The sequence below is a fragment of the Cebus imitator genome, unplaced genomic scaffold, assembly GCF_001604975.1.
Source record: "Cebus imitator isolate Cc_AM_T3 unplaced genomic scaffold, Cebus_imitator-1.0 Scaffold517, whole genome shotgun sequence".
NCBI classification, from domain to species: domain Eukaryota; kingdom Metazoa; phylum Chordata; class Mammalia; order Primates; family Cebidae; genus Cebus; species Cebus imitator.
Window position 1 is genome coordinate 833206 of NW_016107832.1, and position 22823 is coordinate 856028.

Sequence of the window (22823 nt, forward strand, 5' to 3'; positions counted from 1 at the left end):
GGAAGGAAGGAAGGAAGGAGGGAAGGAAGGAAGGAAGGAAGGAGGGAAGGAAGGAAGGAAGGAAGGAGGGAAGGAAGGAAGGAAGGAGGGAAGGAAGGAAGGAAGGAAGAAAAGAAAGGAAGGGCAAACATTACAGTAGACCTGTGGATAGCAAAGACTCTTTTTTATGGTATAGTTTCATTGTCAAAAACTGTTAAGCACCGGGGTCTTGGGGTTGCCAAATTTTTCAATAGGTTTGAGAAGTTCTATATTTAGGAATGTTTGTTTAAAACACAATGACCATTGATTCTTAGTCTAATAGGCATCAGTACACAAGCCTTCCCCTTCCATACCACACTTTCACACTCCTCTGAATAATTCTTCAAGCAATTCCGCAACTTTCAGGGAAACCAGTTAAATATGTAGTTATTTTCCCCTTTCCCACTCCTGCAGTTCCGCTGAGTTATCTATAAAGTAGCTGCATCCATGGGTCTGGAGATCAGGAGAAAAGTCAGAATGGAAAACTGTGGACATGGGAGTCATCTGCATTTTGATAAATAAAGTTATGAAGATAGACAAGATTGTCCAGGAATAGGCTATAGAATGGAAGAGATGAGGAAAAGAGGATCAGCAATGTTCAGGGGACAGGCAAAGGAGGCAGGTCCAGCAAAGGAGACGGGGGTGACTAAATGAATGCCAAGAATGTGTGGGCTCATGAAAATCAAGGAAGGAGAGATTCATCAAGAAGACAAAGGTCAATACTGCAGAGACTTCAAGATGAGGATTCAAAAACCCATGGATTTGTCAATTACAAGTTTAATGGTGACTTCACAAAGGGGGATGGCTGAGGTAGGAACTTTAGTAGGTACCAAGTGCAGAGGAGGCTATGTGATGGAGAGAGCATGGGTCCAAGAGGTAGACAGACTAGGGTTTCAAATCCCAATTCCACCATGTCCTAGCATGTTGCTCAACATCTCTGTGCCTCTATTCATTTGTAAGTGGAGATAACAATAGTAAATACTTAATAAGGTTGTTGTGAGGCTTACATAAGTTTAATCATGTAAACCACTTAGCACAGTGCCTAGCACACATGGAGTGCAATGTTCTGTCTATTGGCTCAGAGCAGGAATCATAAACCACTGAAGATATCTCAGGCAGAAAGGCAATTAGGTGTCTACAAAACCATTGGGGCAGAGAAGTGGAAGTCAGGGGAAGTCAGGAGGATGCCACTGTACTAACGATTTCAAGGTCATATCATCACAGTTGTGATCCACAAGTTAAGAGGCTGCTGCCACCACTGCAATCTCTCACTCACAAAGCTGTGAAGAGACACACTTGAATGTGGGGCACAGAAGCCACAAATACATCTTTGGAATCGCCTGCTGGCCACCAAACCCCAAGAAGACAGCCTCTGCCCAACTTAAGCCTTCCAAATTTTGTGGGCAGAAGTGAACACGTATCTGAACCCACATTTTATCCATAACCCTAGCTGCAAGGGAGTCTGGGAAATGAAGAAACAGAAAAGGGATAGGAATGTATGTGGAGCAGCAGATAATTTCCACCTCATCAATCTTTTAGTGGAACGAATATTTTCATCCTGAGTGCTGACACCAGCATTCCAGCTGTGGTCAAAATATAGGATTATCACTGATTGACAAAATCCTGCCAAAATCAAAGAGGAATCAGGACAGGAATAAATGTCAAGGGATAATCTTGAGCAGGAAAATATGTCTTTCTCTAATATTGGAAAGCAAATGGTGAGCAGAGATATAGTTTATAGGTTTGGGCCAGAGGAAGAGACGTAGAGAAGTTAAGGAAGGTTCTATCTTATGGCATGTATTATCTCTGTAAAGTAGGGAGCAAATGTCATCTGCTCTGAGTGAAAAAAGTTGAGACTGGCTAGAGGGCTTGGTGAGAGCAGGCTAGCTAATGAGGGAAATAGGAGAGGAAGCTGACACAGCACAAGAAATCTTTCTGCACACCGGCTAGCAAAAAAAGAAGCAAAAGACTTATTTTTATAAAGCACTGTTTATTTTTATGTATTGAAAATGTCCATTTTAAAAGTCCTCAAAATAAAAACAAGTTAGAAAATTTGAGCTTGTGTTAAGAAGGGACAGGACAGAAAAGGAACTGAAAGGCCTCTAAGGGCAGCAGGAACCCATTTGTAGAGTATTGTAAACAACACAACTATGAAGACACTGCTCTCAGGTTAACATGGCTTCATTTCCTTTATATTATTGTTTAGTGTGTAAGCGTGGTTACCACTCCACACAAGCTTTGTTATCCAGAGTACCGAGGGCCCCTCATCAGAAGGGCCAAGTCCCCAAAACATGCATATGTACACATCACTGTAAAATGAAGACCTTTCAATATTTTCAGCAATCAACTAAAGTATTTCATAATCACAAAAATGTTTCCTATAGATACAGTTTGCACACTTATTGCAAGCCACTGACTAACCACAGAATGGGCAGATGTGAAGATCTGTGTTGATGTTGTCACTGGTGGTGGTAGCGGTGATGATGTTTTTAATTTTTAAATGAAGGATGTTATATTTAAACGGCTGTGCTTAAAAACAGAACAACAGCCATTCCTAGAAATTTCTTTACTCTTCAGCTTCCAAACATGGCTGTGTGTGTTTGGCTGATGTTAGACTGTAAGAATGCTTCATTTCCTGTGGATGTTGCAATTTCTGCTGTGCAGCAAGCAGACAACAGCCCTGTACCACCTAGCTACAGGACACTGAGACTCTCAGTACCAAAAAGATAAAGGGCTCCTCAGCAAGCTGGGGGTTTCAAACTTCAAGTTTTGTTTTTTCAGAGACAGGGGTGTCTCTCTGTCACCCCGGCTGGAGTGCAGTGGTGTCATCACAGCTCACTGAAGCCTTCACCTGCTGGGCTCAAATGATCCTCCCACCTCAGCTTCCTGAGTAGCTGGGACCACAAGCGTGGGCCACCATGCCTGCCTTCAAGTTTGGTTTCTAAACAACATTTGCAAAACCCACATTTATAGGCATCCATCAAGTATATTATAAAGGCAATTTTGATCAGCACTTTGGCCTCACTTAACAGTGACCTTCCCCATCTGGCCAAATTTCTCTTGTCTTTGGGGGAGGGAGGGTGAGTTGCACTCAGCCTTAGGCCAGCTTTCAATGGTGCTGAATTTGGATGTGTGCTGTTCAGTGACTCTCTTCTAAACCTGGTTTCTCACAGTGCTAGTTTCTGGGATAAAGTGGATGGTTTGATTCAATGAGCAACTTGAGTTAATCAGTCGCAAATAATCCAGCACAACTAGAGGGGCCCTTTGGTTCTGGATATACAAATTGGACCACAAGCATATTTCTTCAAATACTGCTTAGAGTCCCACCCAAAGAGGCCGATGAATATTACAATTTCTTACAGCATATAAGAGAGAGTAATAAAGTGAATGACAGCTGTCTACTAGGGCACAATATCTCCTTAATGCAGAGAGTTTTGAAGGATAAAAGGTCACAGTTGGAATATGCAATGTACATAAAGTAACTGCTCACAGTCTGACTACATTTTTTAAAAAGTAAGCGAAGCACATACATACTAGTTTACACACCACTTGGTATGGTTGGCTAAAAGCACTGGGGAAATAGAAAACTTACACACTAGGCAGAAGGTGAGGGAAAAAAACCTGTCATGCAATGGGAAAAGGCAGTCAACTCTGCTACTGAAAGGAAGGATTGTCCAAGAGAACTTGCTGATGGATTTGGTGTTGGTGTGGGTGACCAGAGCTTCTGCCCCCTGAGTTACAATGTACACAACACGAAAGGAATAAGGGTACTACAGTTTTCTTGGTTTTATAGACAATATAGAGCAGTAATTTGAAAACCTGTGATTGAGGAGTAGCGTGTGATGGTCTAAGGAAGGGCAGCTGGATCATTGGGCAGATGTGTTTGTCTTTCATCTTACTCTAGCCATAGCTCTGGAAGATTTGCCTTCAGTAAATTAGGTACTAATAGGCTTGCAGGCAGAGGAAAGCACTAGGGGGAAAAGTTGGGCTCACATTTAATAAGCCTTGGCCAGCTGCTTTGTGAGGGCAGCCAGCCCGCCCAAAGAATGTGACCTGAGGGTAATGGCTGTTGCAGAGGCACTGTGAACTGAAGGCAATCTGAAGACCCTTAAAGTAATTGGCCTGAGTTCCCTTTCCTTTTCTTACTGAACGGAAAAGACTCTGGGGCCATTTCTACCACCACCTCCTGCTTTCTCCCCTGTTGAAAAAAAATGAACAACCAAACAACAAATGCCCGAGCATACGTGTGCGCACACATGCGTGCGCACACACACAAACACATACACACACACACACACGAGAGAGAGGGAAGAGAGAGGGAGAGATACAGACTTAAACACAAAACAAAAGCCAAAGAAGTGAGCAAACTGAGTCAAATCATTCAGAGGCACATTTCAAGATGCCCTGAAGGCACACTCCGCCCGGTGGCACAGTGATGGTTATGGAAGAATCGAGGTCTTGCTAGTGGACTCTGCTCGAATACACTCATCTGTTTGCTTCAAAAGCCTCCGTACCAGCTTTTCTAGGTCCTTTCTTGACTTCAATTCTTCTTCCAGGCATTGTTTCATTCTTTTGTTTTCCTATGATGGGGAAAGATTTGTTGATTATCAAACAGAGGGGGGCCCTTCTCCTGCTCATCCTCTGGGCAGCTTTCATCACTGACTACCTTTCCTTCCTCAACCTTCCCTCCCTCAGCATCTGTGACAAAGCAGCCTGTCAATTCTCCTGCTTGTCTCTGGGGAGCCTTTTGGATTCTTCTTCCCTGCCCTGACCCTCTTCTAATTTAACTTGCTACTTAGTGTCGCTTCTCTTTCAAACCATGTGTCTATTAAGAGGACCCCCAAATATCTCTGGTACCAATCTTGTCTCCTGAGAACCAGGTCTACAATCTCAAATGCCAGCTTGGTATTATTATTGTTATTATTTTAAGAGATGGGGGTCTCAGTCTCACTAGGCTGGAGAGCAGTGATGCAATCATGACTCACTGTAGCCTCAAACTTCCGGGCTTAAGAGATCCTTTCACATACCTGAGATTACCTGGCAGCAGCTTGGTATTTCCACCTAGATATGTCACAAGCACCTCAAACTCCTAAAGTGAGTCCTAAAGTGAACTCAGTATCTCTCTCAACACCCTAAACTTCTCCTCCTCCTGTGGTTCCTGATCTCCATGAAGGGCACTACAATATGCAACTGGATACCCAGGAAAGAAGCTTCATCTTTAATCTCTGGCTCTTTCTTAATCTCAAAATCACACTATCCTCATCCGTATGTTCAAACTCTACAATGTCCCATCCTTTACATGCGTTCTCCTCTTTCCCAGCCTCATTGCCCTGCCTCAGTTCAGGACTTTGACATGTCTCGCCCTGAGTTTTCTAAGAACCTCCTAAGTGGTTTTCCAGTCCCTGGTCTCTCTCCCCTGCCATCCATCCTTCAGTCTGTCACCCAATACAGTCAGTCCTCATACACAAGGCACAGTGTGTGTCATGGAGCAATGGACTACATCGGCAGAAAAGCCCACAAACAATGATTAGTGGTTCGCTTTACACTTACACACTCATGAATGACTAGTCTTTTCTTAAGGTCTGTTTATGGATGTCAGAGAACAGGAAAGTTGTAACTAACTTTGGGACTCTATTGTGAACTACTACATAGAAATATAAGCAAGTATCATAAATTTAAATTCAAGGCTACATTATAAAATCAACAAAACCTACCTTGATGACACAAGGAAAATAAAAATCCCCCCTCACCACCTTGCTCCTAGGCCCTCCCTGACATCATGACCAGTGTGAGTCAAGGAAAAGACAACGGTTTTGTTATCTGAGAAAATGACTTTTATATTTTATTACCTGCTTCAGTTCTTTGACTTCATCCTTCAAGGCGTAAACAGTATCAACAAGGCTCCTAGAACATAAAGATAAAATTCAGAGACAAATGGCTTGCATTGACGTACTGTTAAAATACTTGACAATAAAAGCCACTTTATGAGAATACAGATCCTGAAAAACAGTGGACTTCCTAGCTGATCAGGAATAGTACTTCTCTGAATGGTCTCTAGCTTCTTTATTTTGACGGAGGAACAACCACCACCACACATGCTTAGCTAAAGGCAATGTCATTACACCTTTTCTATACCTCCCTCCTCCTTTTCTACTCACTTCCCAGCTTGGGTAAACAAAATACAAGAGACCAAGGCCCATCACAAAGTTTTTTTTTCCCAGCTTGGTTGAGGGATAATTGACAAAGCTGTACAATGTGATGTCTTGATATATCAAGATATAAGTGGTCACCAGAATCAAGCTAATTAACATATCCATCTCCTCACATAGTTACCTTTTGTATGTGTGTGGTAGAAACACTCAAAATCTACACTCTTAGCAAAATCTACACTCTTATACTGCGTTGTAAACTATACAGTCTTCCTTCCCTTGGTATCCATGGGTAATTGGTTCAAGGGCACCATGGATACCAAAATCCACAGATGCTCAAGTCCTTAATATAAAATGGTCCTTAATATAAATATTTGGTCCTTAAGATTAATATAAAATGGTCCTTAATATAAATATAAAATGGTCCTTAATACTAAATAGTCCTTAATATAAAATTAATATAAAATGGTCCTCAATATTAAATAGTCCTTAATATAAAATATTTGCATATAACCTATGCAACTCTTCCGTATGCCTTAAATCATATCTAGATTACTTATCATACCTAATACAACATAAATGCTATGTAAATAGTTGTTTTACCATTTTATTTAGGAATAAACAATATGGTATAACACAGTGCATACATATATCAAGACATCACATTGTACACCTCTGCCAATTATCCCTCAACAAAGATGGAAAAAGAAAAACTTTATTAGGTATGAAAAAATCTGTACATGTTCAATACAGATACAGCCATCTATCTGTCTCTGAATTTTTTTTTAACCTGGGGTTGATTGAATCCACAGATCCAGAGCCCACACAGGCAGAGGGCCAAATGTAATCAACATGCTGTACATTAGTTGTCCAGAACTTATTCATTCTGCATACCTATGACTAATATCTCCCCATTTCTCCTTTCCCCTCAGTCCCTAGAAACCACCATTCTACTCTCTGTTTTTAACAGTTTGATGTTTTCAATTCCCATCGTAAGGTTTTGATTTCCCTAGCTTTAGGGCAGGAATGAACATCACCTATCATATAATGAGAGGTATCACAAGACTGCCTATTCTACAATATCTGTGCTGTGACATTGCCCTTCTCAGTTTTCTGACTGCACATGACACAAAGTCAGAGTCATTCTTTCTGGAATAGCCCGACTATATGTTACCCCAAAAAGGATGAAGTACCCTGTTTAGGTTGTGAAACAGCCTTTTCCTCTCTGGGTCTCTTCCTTGATAAAGATTTTGGGGACCTAACTTTTGGTTCTGATCCTGCCACTTACTAGTCCTCTGTTCTCTGGGAACCAGTTTCCTTCTCATCCTCTCATGGTCTTAGTTTCTTTACAAGTAAAATGGGAATAGTAGCACATTTTCTAAAAACCTCACAAAGTTGTAAGAATGAATATAGTTATAATAAAAATGAATTTAACTATCATTATTGAGTGCTAGCCTTTATACGTATTTCTTTTAACCTCACAATAACACTGAAAGCATTACCATCATCCTTATTTTACAGATGAGGAACCTGAGGCACAGAGAGGTGAAGCAACTTGTCCCAGGTCACACAGCTAATGAGTAGCAGAATTGGGAGTTGAACCAGCACTGATTTTTGCTTGAGCCCAAGTGCTTTACCATTTTGCTGTATCACTTCACACACCAGATGTAAAATGCATTGACAATGCCAAGCACCTTGAAATGTGCTGTCCTATGCAAATATAGGCCTGACTTCAGAAATGACTCAAGTTTAGACAAATGAATTATTTGGCTACTTTGTGTTAATTTTATGAGCCAGAAGGTACTTAACCTGATTTTCCCCCATTAGGTCACATACACTACTGTGTAAAGGTAAGCCAGAGACATAATTTCCCTGAACTTCCTGCACCTCAGTTTCTTTATCTGTGAAAGTGGTGAGAGTAATATTTCTCTAACCGGATTGCTGTAGGATTTTAAATGATGTCAAATATGTGAAAGCACAGCTCTGACTCAAAATGTGTGAGTGGTATCTCTCTGGGTAAAGAAATCGGTTCTGTGACTGGAATTCCCAGCCACCTCCTAAACTCATCCAGAGCACCGATGTTCGCATGTGCTTAGAAGCAGCTTACTGGATGGGGAGCTGGCTACAGGGGCAGCTGACAGCTGGAGTTGCCCTGGAGGGTTCTCTCACCTCTGCCTTTCCTTCCCTCTTCCTTTTGTAACTGGACAGCCCTCTCAAATCTCCCAAAGCAGGCCACATTCCCAGATAAGGAAAGGGTGTCCATCATATACTCTCCAGAAGCCCCACCGTCCTGCCAGACCTTCTTGCCAGCCCCCAGACACACCAGGCAAGGTTTTTGCCTGCTCTACTCACTTTTCTTCCATGATGGTTTGGCCGTTGCTTCTGGTTTCTTCAATGATGAGTTTCTCTTCCTCAGGGAGTAGGACTTGTGGAATGGAATCTTTTCGAGTACCTACAAATAAGGGTTGCAAGAGGAAGGAGGAGGGAGAGTTAGCAGTGAAGAGTAGAAATAGTGGGTATTAGTTCCTTTCCACTATTCTTATAGAAGGGTCTTTGTTCATAGCATGTTGCTGTATTACACCCAGAGGGCAGTCACCCATCATTTGCTGATTAAATTTTCCTGACATGAGAAATTCTAAATGGCCAGATACATTGATTTAATCTTCCCGAGGTGGGGAGCATTTTGTATTCAGAAAACTAATGTGGAAGAGCCCCTGTAATACCTATCCTCAACCAAGACCTCCATTCTTGACTGTTTTGCCTCCTCTAGAGCAAAAAGCTGACCAGTGATCACGCTTCCCTGCAAATCTCCAGGGAAGGACATACTACATCCTATGCTACGGTGTTCTCTCGCTGTGGTAAAAGTCAGGCTGGTAGCAGCACTGCACTGAGACACAATGTGCTTGAAGAACCTCAGAAGCATCATCACCTCATTTGTTCTCTTTTCAGTCTTATAGGGTAAGGTAGGTATGTCTCCTAAGACCATTTAAATCAAGGGTGGAGTGGGGTTTGGAGATTATCACATCATGAGTGAAGATGTAGATGCCCTCTACTCAGAGTGTCTCCAGGCTCTGGGACAGAAGAGGTGACAGAACAGGCATGGGGGCCCAACCAAACAGCTCTCCTCCACCTCCCTTACTCTGATCCTTCCTCTCAGAGCTCAAGTGCTCAATCTTTGGCCTCCCTGAGCCACTGGCCTCCTCTCTTCTAGGCCAAGTTCCCTCAGAGGTGTGCACACTCACTGCCTTCACTTGACCACCTCCTCTTGAGGTGAGATGTGTCTCTGCCTTCTCCAGGGCCTAGCGCTTTGTATGTGCTTAATACATGTGCCCCCCCCCCATATCTGTGGGTTTCACATCTGCAGATTCAACCAATCATGCATTGAAAATATCCAGAAAAAATTTTTAAAAATACAAATTTAAAACCCAGTGCAGTATAACAACCATTTACATAGCGTTTACACTTATTAGTTGTGATAAGCAATCTAAAGATGGTTTAAAGTATACGGGAAGTTGTAAGGAGGTGATATACAAATACTCCACCATTTTACAACAGGGACTTGAGCATCCTCAGATTTAGTTATTTCTGGGGGTCCTGGAACCAATTTCCTGCAGATACCAAGGGACGAATATAAGTGAAAAGCAAACTGACTGAATGACCGGCTGAATGCAGTAAGAGCCAAGGGCAGTCAGTTCTAGAGAAACAGGACTTCTGGTTAGAGAGGAATAGAGGATAGGAGGTCACCATGATGCTAAATGGTCTGCCGTGTGACAAGCACAGTGCCAGACATCTTCCACATGTAAAAGGTTGACCAGGGAGCAAGGGTGCTGTTGCGTCTTTTTAAGCCAGAGCATCTGGCTGCACCTCCCAGCTGCAGACTCATCCACTCTGCCAAATGTAAAAATAGGCGGGGGAGGAGGAGATGAGGTCAGATTTTGTAGAAGGGATGCTTGTGGTATCTCCTTGTCCCCCTCTCTTTTCTATTTCTCAAAATAAAAACTGCCCTCAATTTCCTCTCCTGGCTCCTTGAAACATGTTATCAGAGTTGTGCATGCCCAAAGCCACAGCCAGGTTTTCTCTGTGAAGCGGAGTGTGACAGTCCTCTCTTTATGGCCAAATGTGTCAACTTTCACATTAAATGAATGCTTGCTTGCTTGCTTTTTCTTTCTTTCTTTTTCTTTCTCTTTCTTTCTCCTTCCTTCCTTCCTCTCTCTCTCTCTTCTTTCTCTTTCTTTCCTTTCTTCCTTCCTTCTTTCCTTTTCACTTTTTTTGAGATGGAGTCTGACTATGTCACCGAGGCTGTAGTGCAGTGGCACCATCTCAGCTCACTGCAATCTCCACCACCTGGGTTCAATCATTTCTCCTGCCTCATCCTCCCAAGTAGCTGGGACTACAGGTATGCGCATCACACCCTGCTAACTTTTGTGTTTTTAGTAGAGACAGGGTTTTGCCATGTTGCCCAAACTGGTCTTGAACTCCTGGTCTCAAGGTATCTGCCCACCTTGGTTTCCCAAAGCGCTGGGATTACGGGCATGAGCCATCATGCCCAGTAGAATGCTTTGTTTATGTCAGCCTTAGAGATGCATTACTTTTAAAGAATATGTCAAGGCACCTAAGACATCACCTCCCACATTCAAATGATTGGTCACTGGCTGTCCAAAATGGAGTACTATGGAGTATTCATTTCTTATGCAGATGCAAAAACTTCACAGAAGGTAATCTGAATGTCTATAATAATGGGAAACAAAAGACATATTCGAAGTGACCCAGCTTTTCAAAAGTATAAGGATGAATCAGAAAATATTATCTCACTTTCAGATTATAACCTGAGAGTTGTTTGGGGAAATACCCTAACCTAATAGCTCCCTGATAAATTTGATACATTTTGAACGACCTCTGCTAAGTAGCTACATTTCCAGACTTTCAGAACAACTTTGAAACTTAGTTTGGTGAAGCATTGTTCGTTTAAATATGCAGCTGATCAAAGATAATATTTCGACTTCCTTTCCAGATCTGCCTATAAGAAGAGATTAGCATCAGTTCACAGACACAGGAACTCTCTGGGCTCTTTAATTCCTAACTAGTGTTGGTGAAGGTATCTGTGTACTTCAAAGGAGAACAACTTTTAAAAATTGTTTTTCATTTCTATCACCTCCAACTCTTTTACTCTTGCATCTCTCTTTCTGGGTGAAAAACAACAGTGGGTAAACAAACCGCTTGGTAGCTAAAACCACCATATCTGAAAGATGCAGTCCTGCACCGCTCCTCTGCACCAAGTCACCTGCTTTCCACACCCTGCAACCCGTCTTGATCGCTTTTCTCTTTTTCTAAGAGACACCAAGCAGTAAAGAAGAAACATCACTCACTAGAGAAAGTAGTTTGGGGGAACCTACTTGAGCCATGGCCTTGTTGAAAATTTGCGCTGGTACAGTAGGCTTCAATCACTTTAAGAATCTGAGCATCCTCTTCCAGAGCAGCTGTACCTGTCAAATTAATTCATTGTGACTTTTCATAAATATATGCCTTTGGACCCTCAAAATGATGCAGCCCACTCCACTGTCTGGAACTGGCTTCTCTGACCAGTAGAGTTTGTGAAAGGCAAGAGAAAGAGCTGTCCAACGCTGGTGATGGAGAAGAATGATAGCATCCTCATGGAGCTTTGGAGTCAGCTTCAGTGAGCTCAGCTTAGTGGGGTGCTTACTCCTGAAGCCCAGAGCTCCACACTGGGAAGGATGGGAGTTCTGTCAGTGGTCTCAGTGAGGCCAAAATCACAGCACTGAGTTTAGGTGTTAGTTTGGCTCACACTGGTGTACCCCAGCCATCCTCTCCTTTAAATTTCAAGGCTCACCTTTAGGAAGCCTTCCCTCATTAACCTGGTCGATGTAGTCCCTCATTCTCCCTCTTCTCTTCTCCCCTACTCCAAACTCATTCTTGAAATGACTGGATGGCAGCACCCTGTGAACATGCCAATGTGCACAACCAGGTATGGGGTGGGGGGTGGGCATGCCAAAGCTGAAGTGGAGCAAAGATTTATCCAAACTATATTTCCAGCTGATACACACAGTTCTGTCACCTCTTTCTGAGACACTGCTCACTCCTTCACATGTGTCCCAAAGTACCTTGTTCACAATCTTATAGCCAAATATGTCCATATCGATTGGCTGACTGACGTTGCAGTCTGTCTCCAAATGAAGCCATGTTTCTAGATGTGGGCAGGCTGATTCCCTGAGGAACTGAGAGCATAACTGAGCATGGGACTTCTGGAAGGACTTTAGCCTTCGAGTCTATTTAGTCTATCTCCCTACAGAAAAATATCTCAAGCATCAGAAACTAAGAGGAAAAAAAATGTATCCATAGGAAACGGGTCCATTTACAGCTTCTAAACCAGGTTGAGGCAAAATATTCAACATGAAAATAATACAGATGACATCTGCCTAAGATGACATGAAGTGCAGCCGTAAGGAGCTTATTCAAATGTTTAAGAAGTGACCAAAGCCTTCCATGCATTCTTATTTTTATGTAAAAGACAATGTCAAGAAAAAAATTGCTCTAATAATCTGTTTTCAAATAAATCCTCACATAAAAGAAGATTCTCATGTTAATTTATCCATAAACAACTTTCAGAATGTACAAAACACATACTTTTCCTGATCGCATATTCCTCCTCCGATGGTTTTCTCTCAGTCTTCCTTTTATGAAGAAACTTCTTCATTGTTTTAGGACTTTTACTAGACTCCTGTAAGGATAGAGATTTCTTGATGAATTAAAATCCTCCTTCAAAAACAAATTGAAAAGCGCAAATGAAACGAAATAGAATTCCTCTCTCTCATTTTGACAATCTCAGTTAGGAGTACATCACAATTAAAATGGTTCCAATAAACTCTAAAAGGTTAAATAAAACAGAGACAATGACATTATCCTCTTAATTTGCGCAGAGGTGGGACTAAGAGTGTAGTGTGCCTACTGAAAATGTGGCAGATTCTCCAGGAGCCCAAATGCCTTTAGGGAACCATCTGCAGAGAAAGTAAGGGGTGTCAACCCTAGAAACAGTATTCCTAATTTAGTTTACATTCCCCACTGATAAAGCTTTAGGGGAATTAAATAACTACTGTAACCACTAATGTAGTACTGATCACTTTTCAAAGAACTTCAAAGCTATTCAAATAATTTTGCCTCAGAAACAGTCCCACAAAAACGAATATAATTTCCATTTGTGAGACAGGAAAATTAAGGCAGAGAGACAAAGTCATTTTCCCTCAGTCAGAGAGAAGAACCAAATAAAGGATTTCCTAATAAATAATTTTGGGTTAGAAGTAACATACCCACAGCCAAGCTTAACTATATATATATATATATATATATATATATATATATACATACATATATATATAAAGCCATGTATTTAACTAGTAGACAAAATAAATGTATTGAATTTGTTTTTGCCATATGAGTAACCAGCAGGTCAAAAAAAAAAAAAAGATACTCATTGTCAATATCCTTAATCCTTAATCCAATAATCTGTAAACAGATTAGAACCTTAGACTTAGGAAAAAACTCTCATGATCACCTTATCCCAATTTTCTAGCCAATGTTTGTACTAAAGCGTGCATATTAATTATGCACCTTAAAAATATAGGAAACAAATAATTCGATTTATTTCACTTAGCCACAGTACTTACACTTGAAATAAGACAGATATAACAAATTCTCATGTGACAAAAATAACAAGAAAAAGCAACATTAAAAAAAAACACACACACAGGAAAATTGGCATTTAGGGCATTGTGACATTTTTATATGTATTTCACATGAGCCTGCTTTTTGAACAAAGTACTTACATGTCAGAATTGCATCTTCGTATTTTAGCCACCAATTATAACAAGGGACAAAACAAGCATAAGGGAAAGTTTCATTCATCAAAGGTTACAGCACAGTATTATGATGTCACTGTAAGCCAAAGATATTGTTCTACCCTTACCTTTAAGATATAAGACATCCTCTAAAATGAATATGTAAAGAAAGAGAAGATGAGCGTGAGAGGTCGATGGTTATAATGACCAAATCCACTTATCAATAATTCTAAAACAACATTTGAAATGTTAGTGTTATCATAAATTACACAGAGGGAATATCATCACATTTCCCACATTAGTTTCAGATGCAATATTATCATGCAAAAGCCCGAGGAATACAGTTCTGTGCAGAATAACAAATGCTGAAAACGACTGAAATACATACTACCTAGTAAGAATATATTAATAACTCTCTTCCCCCAGCAGAAACGAAGTGATCATGCCTTAGTTTTAATAGATTAGTTATGTGAAGGATTAAGTCAACTTTACCCTTCAAAGCTCACCTTAATTTGAACTTAGTACTGATAATTACAAAATATCCATCATAACAAAGGGGACCTAGGTAACTATGAAGTTGTACTCCTGGTTTACATAATCAAAGAAGAAAATTGTATGATTGCAAGAATTGCAGGTAAATTTCCAAAGCAAATCTGTGGGACTGCTTCCTGACCAAATGCTAAATAGAGTTATATAACAAAGATTCAGTTCAAGGGTTGTTTGCCCTAACATATCAAGTTGAGAGGATCAAATAACGCTCCAGTGTCCAAAGACTGTCCTATGTTTACTGCCCTTAGAGTTGGAAGAAACAATTAATCGAAACAAAAGCATGGTGGTTTAAATCAAAACACTCAAAATTGAGCTAAGACTGAATCACTCATCAAAACACACATTTGATCAAGAAATATATGCTGCCGTTGCCCCATAATTCTAAGACTCATCTCATAACTGTCACAAACTTAATCGTCACTCAACAAGACCAATTTAAAGAACAGTTACTAATAAATGAGGATCTTTTCTGAAATCTGAAATGATTAGAGACAGGTTAGGGATAAAGCCACTGTTTGGATGAAAAGTAACACGCCACACAGTTACAGAAGCTAGTGACTGACACTTCCTGACTGCAACTTCGAGAGAAAAAAAAATACAAAAAATCTCTAAATCCCCACACTGCCCAAATATCAAATGGCCTTTGAGGTTGTCTCTGAAAAGCCTCTTTTTAAAAGACACTCCTTTCATCAAATTCTTTTCTCATTCCAATTGCAGCAAATATCGCTTTTATAGTTTCGACTCATAGCTTGGTCCCATAACACTTTACTAATTTGGTTCAAATTGATCAAAATGATCCCAAATGCTGAATTGTGTCTGCTTCATTGGCAATTCAACTACAATGAGGTGGCTCTTGCTTGACATTTGTGTACATTATTAATGAAGATAAAGAATTATCATAATAATCATTAAGGTAAATCAGAGGCACTTCAGGAGGAGACTGGGAACACTCAGGCAGTGCACATAGACCCTTTAGATATTCAATACATATTTTCAGATGGACAATGGGAAATGGAAAATTAAGAAACAAATCACTGAGTCTAGCAATTCAAGACTGACTCACATATACCACCTATCTTAAATTCTAGCACATTCCCACAGAACTATTTGTAATAAGCTGCGAAATTAACTCGTCAGAAGCATTTCATACCATAGGTAGCAAAATTACCTCTTTATAACCTAGTGCTGCTGATGGTCTAAGTGGAGGTGCAGGTCGTAGACAACTTAAACTCCACGGTTTTATAATTTGAGGAGGCTCCAAGGGTCCTCGGGGCTGTCCGGTAGAGCTAAAAGACTGGGAAAATGTCTGATGAGATTTTGGCAATCTGCCATCTGAACCCAACCTTGTGCCACACAATGAGAGAACAACAGTAGCTTCATTGGATCAGCAAAGCCAGCCATAGAAAGGGATAGATGGAAAAACAAGTCTCCAGTTTGAGAACTAGCTCTTTCCAGTCAAGATCATGGGGTCTCTAAGGAACAGCACAAAGTTGACTCAACATTCCATGATCCTGTTCTCTCTTTCTCATCTGGAATTTAATTAATTTAATTTTCTTTCCTCTGTAAGGAAGGAAAATGGAATAACAATCAACATTTGAGTTCAGTGATGTGGTTGGCACTCTGATAGGTGCTTAAATAGGTTATTTCATGAGAACAGCCTAAGACATAGACTCAGCCAAGTGAAATAACTAACTAGTAATTGGCAAAGCCAAGATTTGAACCCAGATCTGAAGCCAAAGCCCGTATTCTTCCGACCACAAAACACAGTGCTCAAAACTGGAATTTTGGCATCATAGGTTTGTATGTTAACAAACAACAGAGCATATCTTCCATCTCACTCAGCAAGTACAGTAAAATCTCATCAATTCAAATTCCAAATTCTAAATTTGTGGTAAGTCAGAAGGAGACAATGCTAAAAGTTTACCTTTGAAGAAGGTTACTGAGCAAATGTGAGAGCATGAGTGAGGTGACATGGAGATGTTTAAGTACTTAGGGAGATAAACTATTTGTTTTGACTTAGCCCATTGTTAATAAGAGAATAACCATTGCTCGTGAAAATAAGCTCTGCTTATCATTAAAATATTTTAGCAGGACTTCTCGTTAGAAATACTTTGCTAGCAGTTAGTTGGGGTATCTGAATACTGTCAAACAGAACTGCACACCTCTAAGTAAACCTTTTCATTAATTTCGATGGCCTCGTAATGAGAAATCAGAATGAGTGAAGTTTAACCGTACTTCAAAATCTACAAATATAGGCTTTCCAAAAGACTAAGGGTGTGCTCACTGCTTCTTGTAAGTAAGTCTCCAGCAGGCAGGAGTTGATGCAAGACTCAATAATCTCTGGACAGAATACATGGACTACTTACAGAATGAGCACTACATGATGACGATGATGTTTTGGATAATGAACTGCAAGAGGCAGGTCCTCTTATCAGTCTGTTCAGCTGCTCCAACCATTCCTGGAAGTCCTGGTTGTTGTTGCAATGGACCACAATTCTCTCTACTGTGTTACCTACATTCCCCAATTATGATCAATTTGAAAACAAAAGACAAGGAAAACTTGAGCTTGTCCCATTCATAAATACACTTCATGCAACTAGGACTTGGGTGTGTATTTTCAGGGATTTTCAAACCTATGGGATAACCCTGTTGAAACTTCTATATCGGAAACAGATAACCTGTGATAATAAAGTAAATAAATATTCGTGTCTGATTTAGAAAACTCTCCTTGATTTTTACTGCTTACAGAAGTTTAAAAGTAGTGTAAAACTTCACTATAAACAAACTCGCAGTCCAAAAATGTAAGCACGTAGTCCCTCTAGTTAAGTCTAAAGTGGGAATATTGTACTGGTTCCCCCAGTATCAAAGTTGGAACAAGATCCAACTAAGACTGTTTACAATCTTTTGGCAAACACCAAACCTTAGGATCCTTCTTGGGAAAGAAGAGGATAAGGCTATGATCCCAGTCTTAGCCACTGTGCTGTATCAGGGCCCACAGTGAGGCCACTACATAAATGACACAGGCCTGGCAAAAGGGATCGTAAGCTAAAATGTCAGGGAGCATTATTAAGGCTCAGTATTGTGCTCAATTTGTGAAGATAGTTTCATGGCTTTTCTGAACTTTTTAGAAACACAACCAAATCTTGCTAACTCAGGCTGATGATGAAATTGCTGATAAAAGTCCATATCTTTGGCTTCTCTGCCACCAGGGAACAAATGACAGAAAGGGAGAAAATTACATTTACATTAGTCCATTTTGTTATTCCTCAGCTCTCACAAGTAGCTCTCATGCAACAGAAGATTGAAACTAATGGCAAAGCCATGGCTTTTGAATGAGAAGAGACTTCTCTGTTCTATTGCTGTACCCTAATCATCGCAGGAAATGGAATATACTTTGCCATGACCATGTAAAACTTGCTCGTGGCCTATGCAACAGAAAATAATGGCATTTATTTATTAAATTCCCCTTCATTCCAAAAGGAATTGGAAGTAGTTACGTGAAAAAGAGAAAATTACCTACCAGTGATTTCAAATGTGCAGTCATTCCCTTCAATTTCATCTAATCTAGCCACCACTGTTCCCGCTATTGGTATTTTTCCCTATTAGAAAAAGAACATTCTCATTAATTCTGCAGTTACAGGAGTCTCTGTTTATTTCAGAGGGTTAGATTTTCTGACCCTCTCAGCACTGCAAAATTATGGCTAGATGTATTTCTCCAGTCTGTCAATAGATAATATGTTTCCCTGCTCTAAATTTTAATCAGACAAGAAAGCAAGGGGGAAATGTGGATTGTGTTTCGTTAACACACCCTAAACTGTTAAGATCAGGATTTACAAAGTAGTTTACTTTTCTAATGCATTTTCATAAGAAACAGTTATAAAAAAAGTGAAGGCTCAGATGTTATGAAAATTATTAATTGCCAGGCCAAGATGGAACGGGTAATAGTAACTTTTAATACTCTATATCTTGGAGCAGACTTGGGGATGTTTAATTTCCTAAGGAGTTTAATAGCATGCTTCTTAGAAGCCTGAATCATGTGATGTGAATATAATCAGACAAGCATAGGAGCAGATCTCAGCTTCATGTTTTCTCAGCAATAATGACATGGGCCTGTACAATACTGCTGCTAATTTATCTAGTTTCCATTTATGCATTCAAAACCCAGAGCATAACTAAAGCGGCGGATATATTCAAGATAAACTCATTACACTAATACAAAGATCTTTGATCTAAGGAACATCTGCTCTTAGACGCTTTTTTTTAATTAAAATGAAGGGTCAGAACATTCTGGTTCTCCTGGTTTGCACTTTTAATGCCATAGTGGAGATACTGCATCTGGTTGGAAACCTGTTTTCATTAGGGGGTCTGCTGTGTGTTTTATATGAAATCTACTAACCTGATAGATAAAGCCACTCATCCGAGGACTTGCAGATAACATTATCAGGACATTTGAAAATAACATAAGGTACCGCTCCTCTTTTTCCTGAGAGAGAATGAACAATATTATTTGAAGAACAGAACTGGACATTTTATCTGTTGAGAATTTCTAGAATCACTGCCTTATAACACAGACCTTATATAAACAACGGAAACATTAAAAGTGATTTAAAAAAAAAAAAAAAAGATACCCAACTTGAAAACACAAAACTAGTTGAATTTTACTTTGAAATGGACATAAACCCACAGCTTCTCTCTCTTCTCCCTAAATGTAACAGTCAAATACAAATAACCATGCTTGCTTTCCATGTATGAAAGCCTGAGAAGAAACCACAGTTTATGCAGCCAGCGAGATGTGCTAGACCTGGGCACAAAATAAGCCTCCAGGTTCACAAAATGAAAATATATTTTACCTAGAAAAAATGGCAAAATGAAGGGGTTTTCGGGTGATAAGAAATTTAGTATGCTCTAAAATATATGTTAAAGTCATATGCATAAAATTAGCTTTAGTCATTAAGAACAGGGTAATTATTGGATTTATGTAAAATGCAAAAGTAGATACACTTTTTTGAGGGCACTGAGGAAACCTTTACACATGAGAAGAGCCCCTTCAACAGATATGCAATTAGTATACTCAAAAATTACATTTAGTTTACATGCCCAGCCATCTTAGCTACAATTATCCTCATGCCTATCTCCATCTCCTTCCTTCCATGTGAGAAGAGGAACCCTTCCAGGCTAACTATTCTAACAAGTGCTCCTCATTCTCTCACATCTTTGTCTCAGTTAGTTTTCCGCTACAGACATCTCCTCTTCTCCCAGCATCCTCTCCTGTTTTACTAGCTTTTCCTCTTTTCCTTTAACATCTGTACACCTCCTGTCCTAACAGACCTTTGCTTACCCCCATGTGGCTATTTATGCATAGTTTCCCATTTCTTGACATTTTATTGCCAGATTCGTTGCTGACTTCATTTTCTCCCCATTGATCCATCCCTAACAACACCCCCACTGCTGTTGCACAGTCATCAATAACTGCCTTCTAGCAATATCCAACGGCTTTCTCTTGGTCCTCACACTCCTTGCCCTCTGAACCTTCAGCAGCAGTCAGTATACTGGCCATTTTCAAATGCTCCTCATGGAATTTCCATGACATCACGCTCCCCCAGTTCTTCTCTACCTTCTTCTTTTGTCTTTTTATTTTTTTCTGGCACTGATTCCTCCTGCCTTCACCCAAGAGGTTTATCCCAAAGGTGTGAATGACTAATAGTTAGACTCACGGCATTAACCTTCCCTGGGGTATCCGCATTTTAAATGAGATTGTTTATTAACCCAAAGTAATGAATCTCTGCCAAAGACGTGTCAGAGTGTAGGAAGATGTTTTGGGAGAAGGAAGACAATTCTAACACCCGATAAATCAAACCAGGTGCCATAATCAACCTTTCTCCCTTTCCCTGGCCCCTTCCTAAAAGAAATAATCCATCTTCAGCCCCCGGTGCTTCTCTCTGGATATTTACTTCCTAGGAAGGCACATCTGTTAGGGACATCTAGGTCTCTGCCTCTAACTCTGACCTTTCACCCACATTTCCATACTATGTTAACAGCTGCCTATGTAACATCTCCACCCAGATATCTACAGGTCTAAAATTATATTCTTCATCTCCCCTAGCCCAGGAGCACTACTTCCTGTTGACTTTCCCTTCTAAAGGTGCCTCCGATTTTCCCCTTCTCCATTCTCCCTGTCACCACTGTCTTAGAGGGCTCCTTTTCACTTTCCATCCCAGCTGGCCTTTCTGTTTCTCATCCATCCCTTCCAGTTCACTTGACATATATGGGTGCCAGATTAAGTGTGAAACATCCCTTTCGGTTGTTGTTGTATGACTCTGGACTCTTTCATTATTTCCCGTGACTTGGTGTATCCATGTGAACTACTCTTGCCTGATGTCAACGTTCTGCATAATCTAATTCTACCTGACTCAATCAGTCTTTTACTATGGCCAAGTTGCTTCTTTTGCTCCCTACAGGCTGGTTTCCTTATTGTGCTGCAGAAAACCAAACCCACATTTCTGTTCTCTCCTAAGATAACAATGACCTCTGCCTTACGGAATCCTCCCCTTTTGTTTTTGTGCCCCCTCCTCAAGTCCTGTCTCCATAAGATCTTCTTGATCTCTTCCTCCTCTGAACTTCTATGGACTCTATTGTTGAGATTGCAAAATCGAACATTGACTATTTGGTTTGTTTGCTAGTTGCAACCTGTGTTTTAGTCTGTTTTTAATGAATTCTTTGAAAATGGCGATCATTGTTTGCTCTTTCCTCCTATCTCCCACAGTACCTAACAGAATGTTGAGCAAAGAATAGCTGCTCAGCTTCTCATTTGAATGCTGTAGCATTTGACTTTGATGGAAGAACAAGGAAGAAAAACTACTTAAGAGGCTTGGGCAGGAGGATTGCTTGAACCCAGGCGGCAGAGGTTGCAGTGAGTCAAAATCATGCCACTCCACTCCAGCCCTGGTGACACAACGGGACTCTATCAAAAAAGAAGGAAGAAAAATATGAAAGATGGAAGAAATGATGTTGAGATTTGAAGCGCCTTACCTCACATGTTCCATACTGCACCATTACTTGTGACATAAAAATCACATTTCCCAAGTTTTTAATATCCTCTCCTTCCCATGCCTGAATAGGTTCAGACAGTATCTGTAACTCCAGCTGTTTTCTCTTCCTCAGATCTTGACATTGCCCCTACAGAACCAAAGCAGAACATAATGGAATAGGAATTCTTGTGAAACAGAACTAAAATAAGACCAAAGTAAGATGTGGCGTCTGACTCTTTGGCTCCCGCTGAGTCCCTATTCCTCATCATGAATCCCATGACCACGCCTGTTCTTGATAGATAGAAAGATCCACTACCTGAAATTTCTAGCCTTGAGCCCCCAAAAGTTTTGTGAGGAATGCTCATTTTTTCACTTTGCCAAAGCATCAAGACAAAATGCTAGAAAGAACTTATTTCTTCCTCCCTGTAAAGAATATGGGAAAGCAAGCAGTCAAATCACATCGACCAGAGCCAGGTGAGCATCTGGTAGATTCAGATCTACTGGGTAGTGCCCCTGCTTGAGCTCGTCTTACTTTGTTTATCTTTGCATAAATAGAGCTTTAGTTACAAAATAATTGTATTTTTCTAATATATGCTCAATTTCCAACAAGGTAATATCTTGAAAATAATAAAAAACAAAAAATTTCTCCTAGAGTTCTAGAGAAAGAGAAAATTAAATTCTTTATGCCACAGTGGATCAAACTTATAATTGAACCTAAGCACTGCTGTACTTTAAGGACCAAGATTACTATTAAAAAGAACTAAATTAATTTTTATTTCTAAAATGATTGCAAAAAGAGGTACAACTGAATTTCATGATGACATGCTAAAAATTCAAACCAAGAAACAATTTAGAGTTTGACAACACTATGTGAGGTATGATATATATATATTTGTAACTGCTTCAGACACTGTGCGGTTATCTTAATTTAACAGCATGCCTTCCAAATTGAATACGAAAATAAGCATATGGTTAGTCCTGTTACTGTTTCCAAATGAATGTAAGATAATATTTTTGGGGGTTATATTTTCTATAAAATCTCTGCTGTCCCTTTCAGCTACATGGAAACTCAAAGAAATAAATTCACTGTACACATATTTTAAGAGCATCTATAATAGAATATACAAAACCGTCAAGGCAAGTTATATAACATAATCAGAAAGAAATACAGGAATTTTTAAATTGCATTTTAGGTTTGGAGGTACATGTGAAGAACATGCAGGATTGTT

At 40.1% G+C, this 22823-nt stretch overlaps 1 protein-coding gene across 10 annotated transcripts in view; it reads right to left on the bottom strand.

Annotated features, from left to right (window-relative positions):
* Positions 1 to 1990: 1990 nt before the first annotated feature.
* The window catches only part of ARHGEF6 (Rac/Cdc42 guanine nucleotide exchange factor 6), a 113807-nt gene continuing 92974 nt past the window's right edge, over positions 1991 to 22823 (bottom strand). For 2 of the 10 annotated variants that reach the window (XM_037733340.1, XM_037733344.1), the window contains 11 exons: positions 21596 to 21742; positions 18963 to 19049; positions 18087 to 18165; positions 16933 to 17078; positions 15735 to 15872; positions 14146 to 14166; positions 12810 to 12903; positions 11534 to 11650; positions 8520 to 8619; positions 5868 to 5922; positions 1991 to 4598 (listed from right to left, as the gene is read on the bottom strand). In XM_037733340.1, the coding sequence (XP_037589268.1) occupies positions 4458 to 4598; positions 5868 to 5922; positions 8520 to 8619; positions 11534 to 11650; positions 12810 to 12903; positions 14146 to 14166; positions 15735 to 15872; positions 16933 to 17078; positions 18087 to 18165; positions 18963 to 19049; positions 21596 to 21742 (1125 nt within the window). In that variant the 3' untranslated portion in view covers positions 1991 to 4457. The remainder of the gene's footprint in view (positions 4599 to 5867; positions 5923 to 8519; positions 8620 to 11533; positions 11651 to 12809; positions 12904 to 14145; positions 14167 to 15734; positions 15873 to 16932; positions 17079 to 18086; positions 18166 to 18962; positions 19050 to 21595; positions 21743 to 22823) is intronic. The other 8 variants (XM_017514140.1, XM_017514147.2, XM_037733342.1 and 5 more) reach the window with 7 other exon arrangements.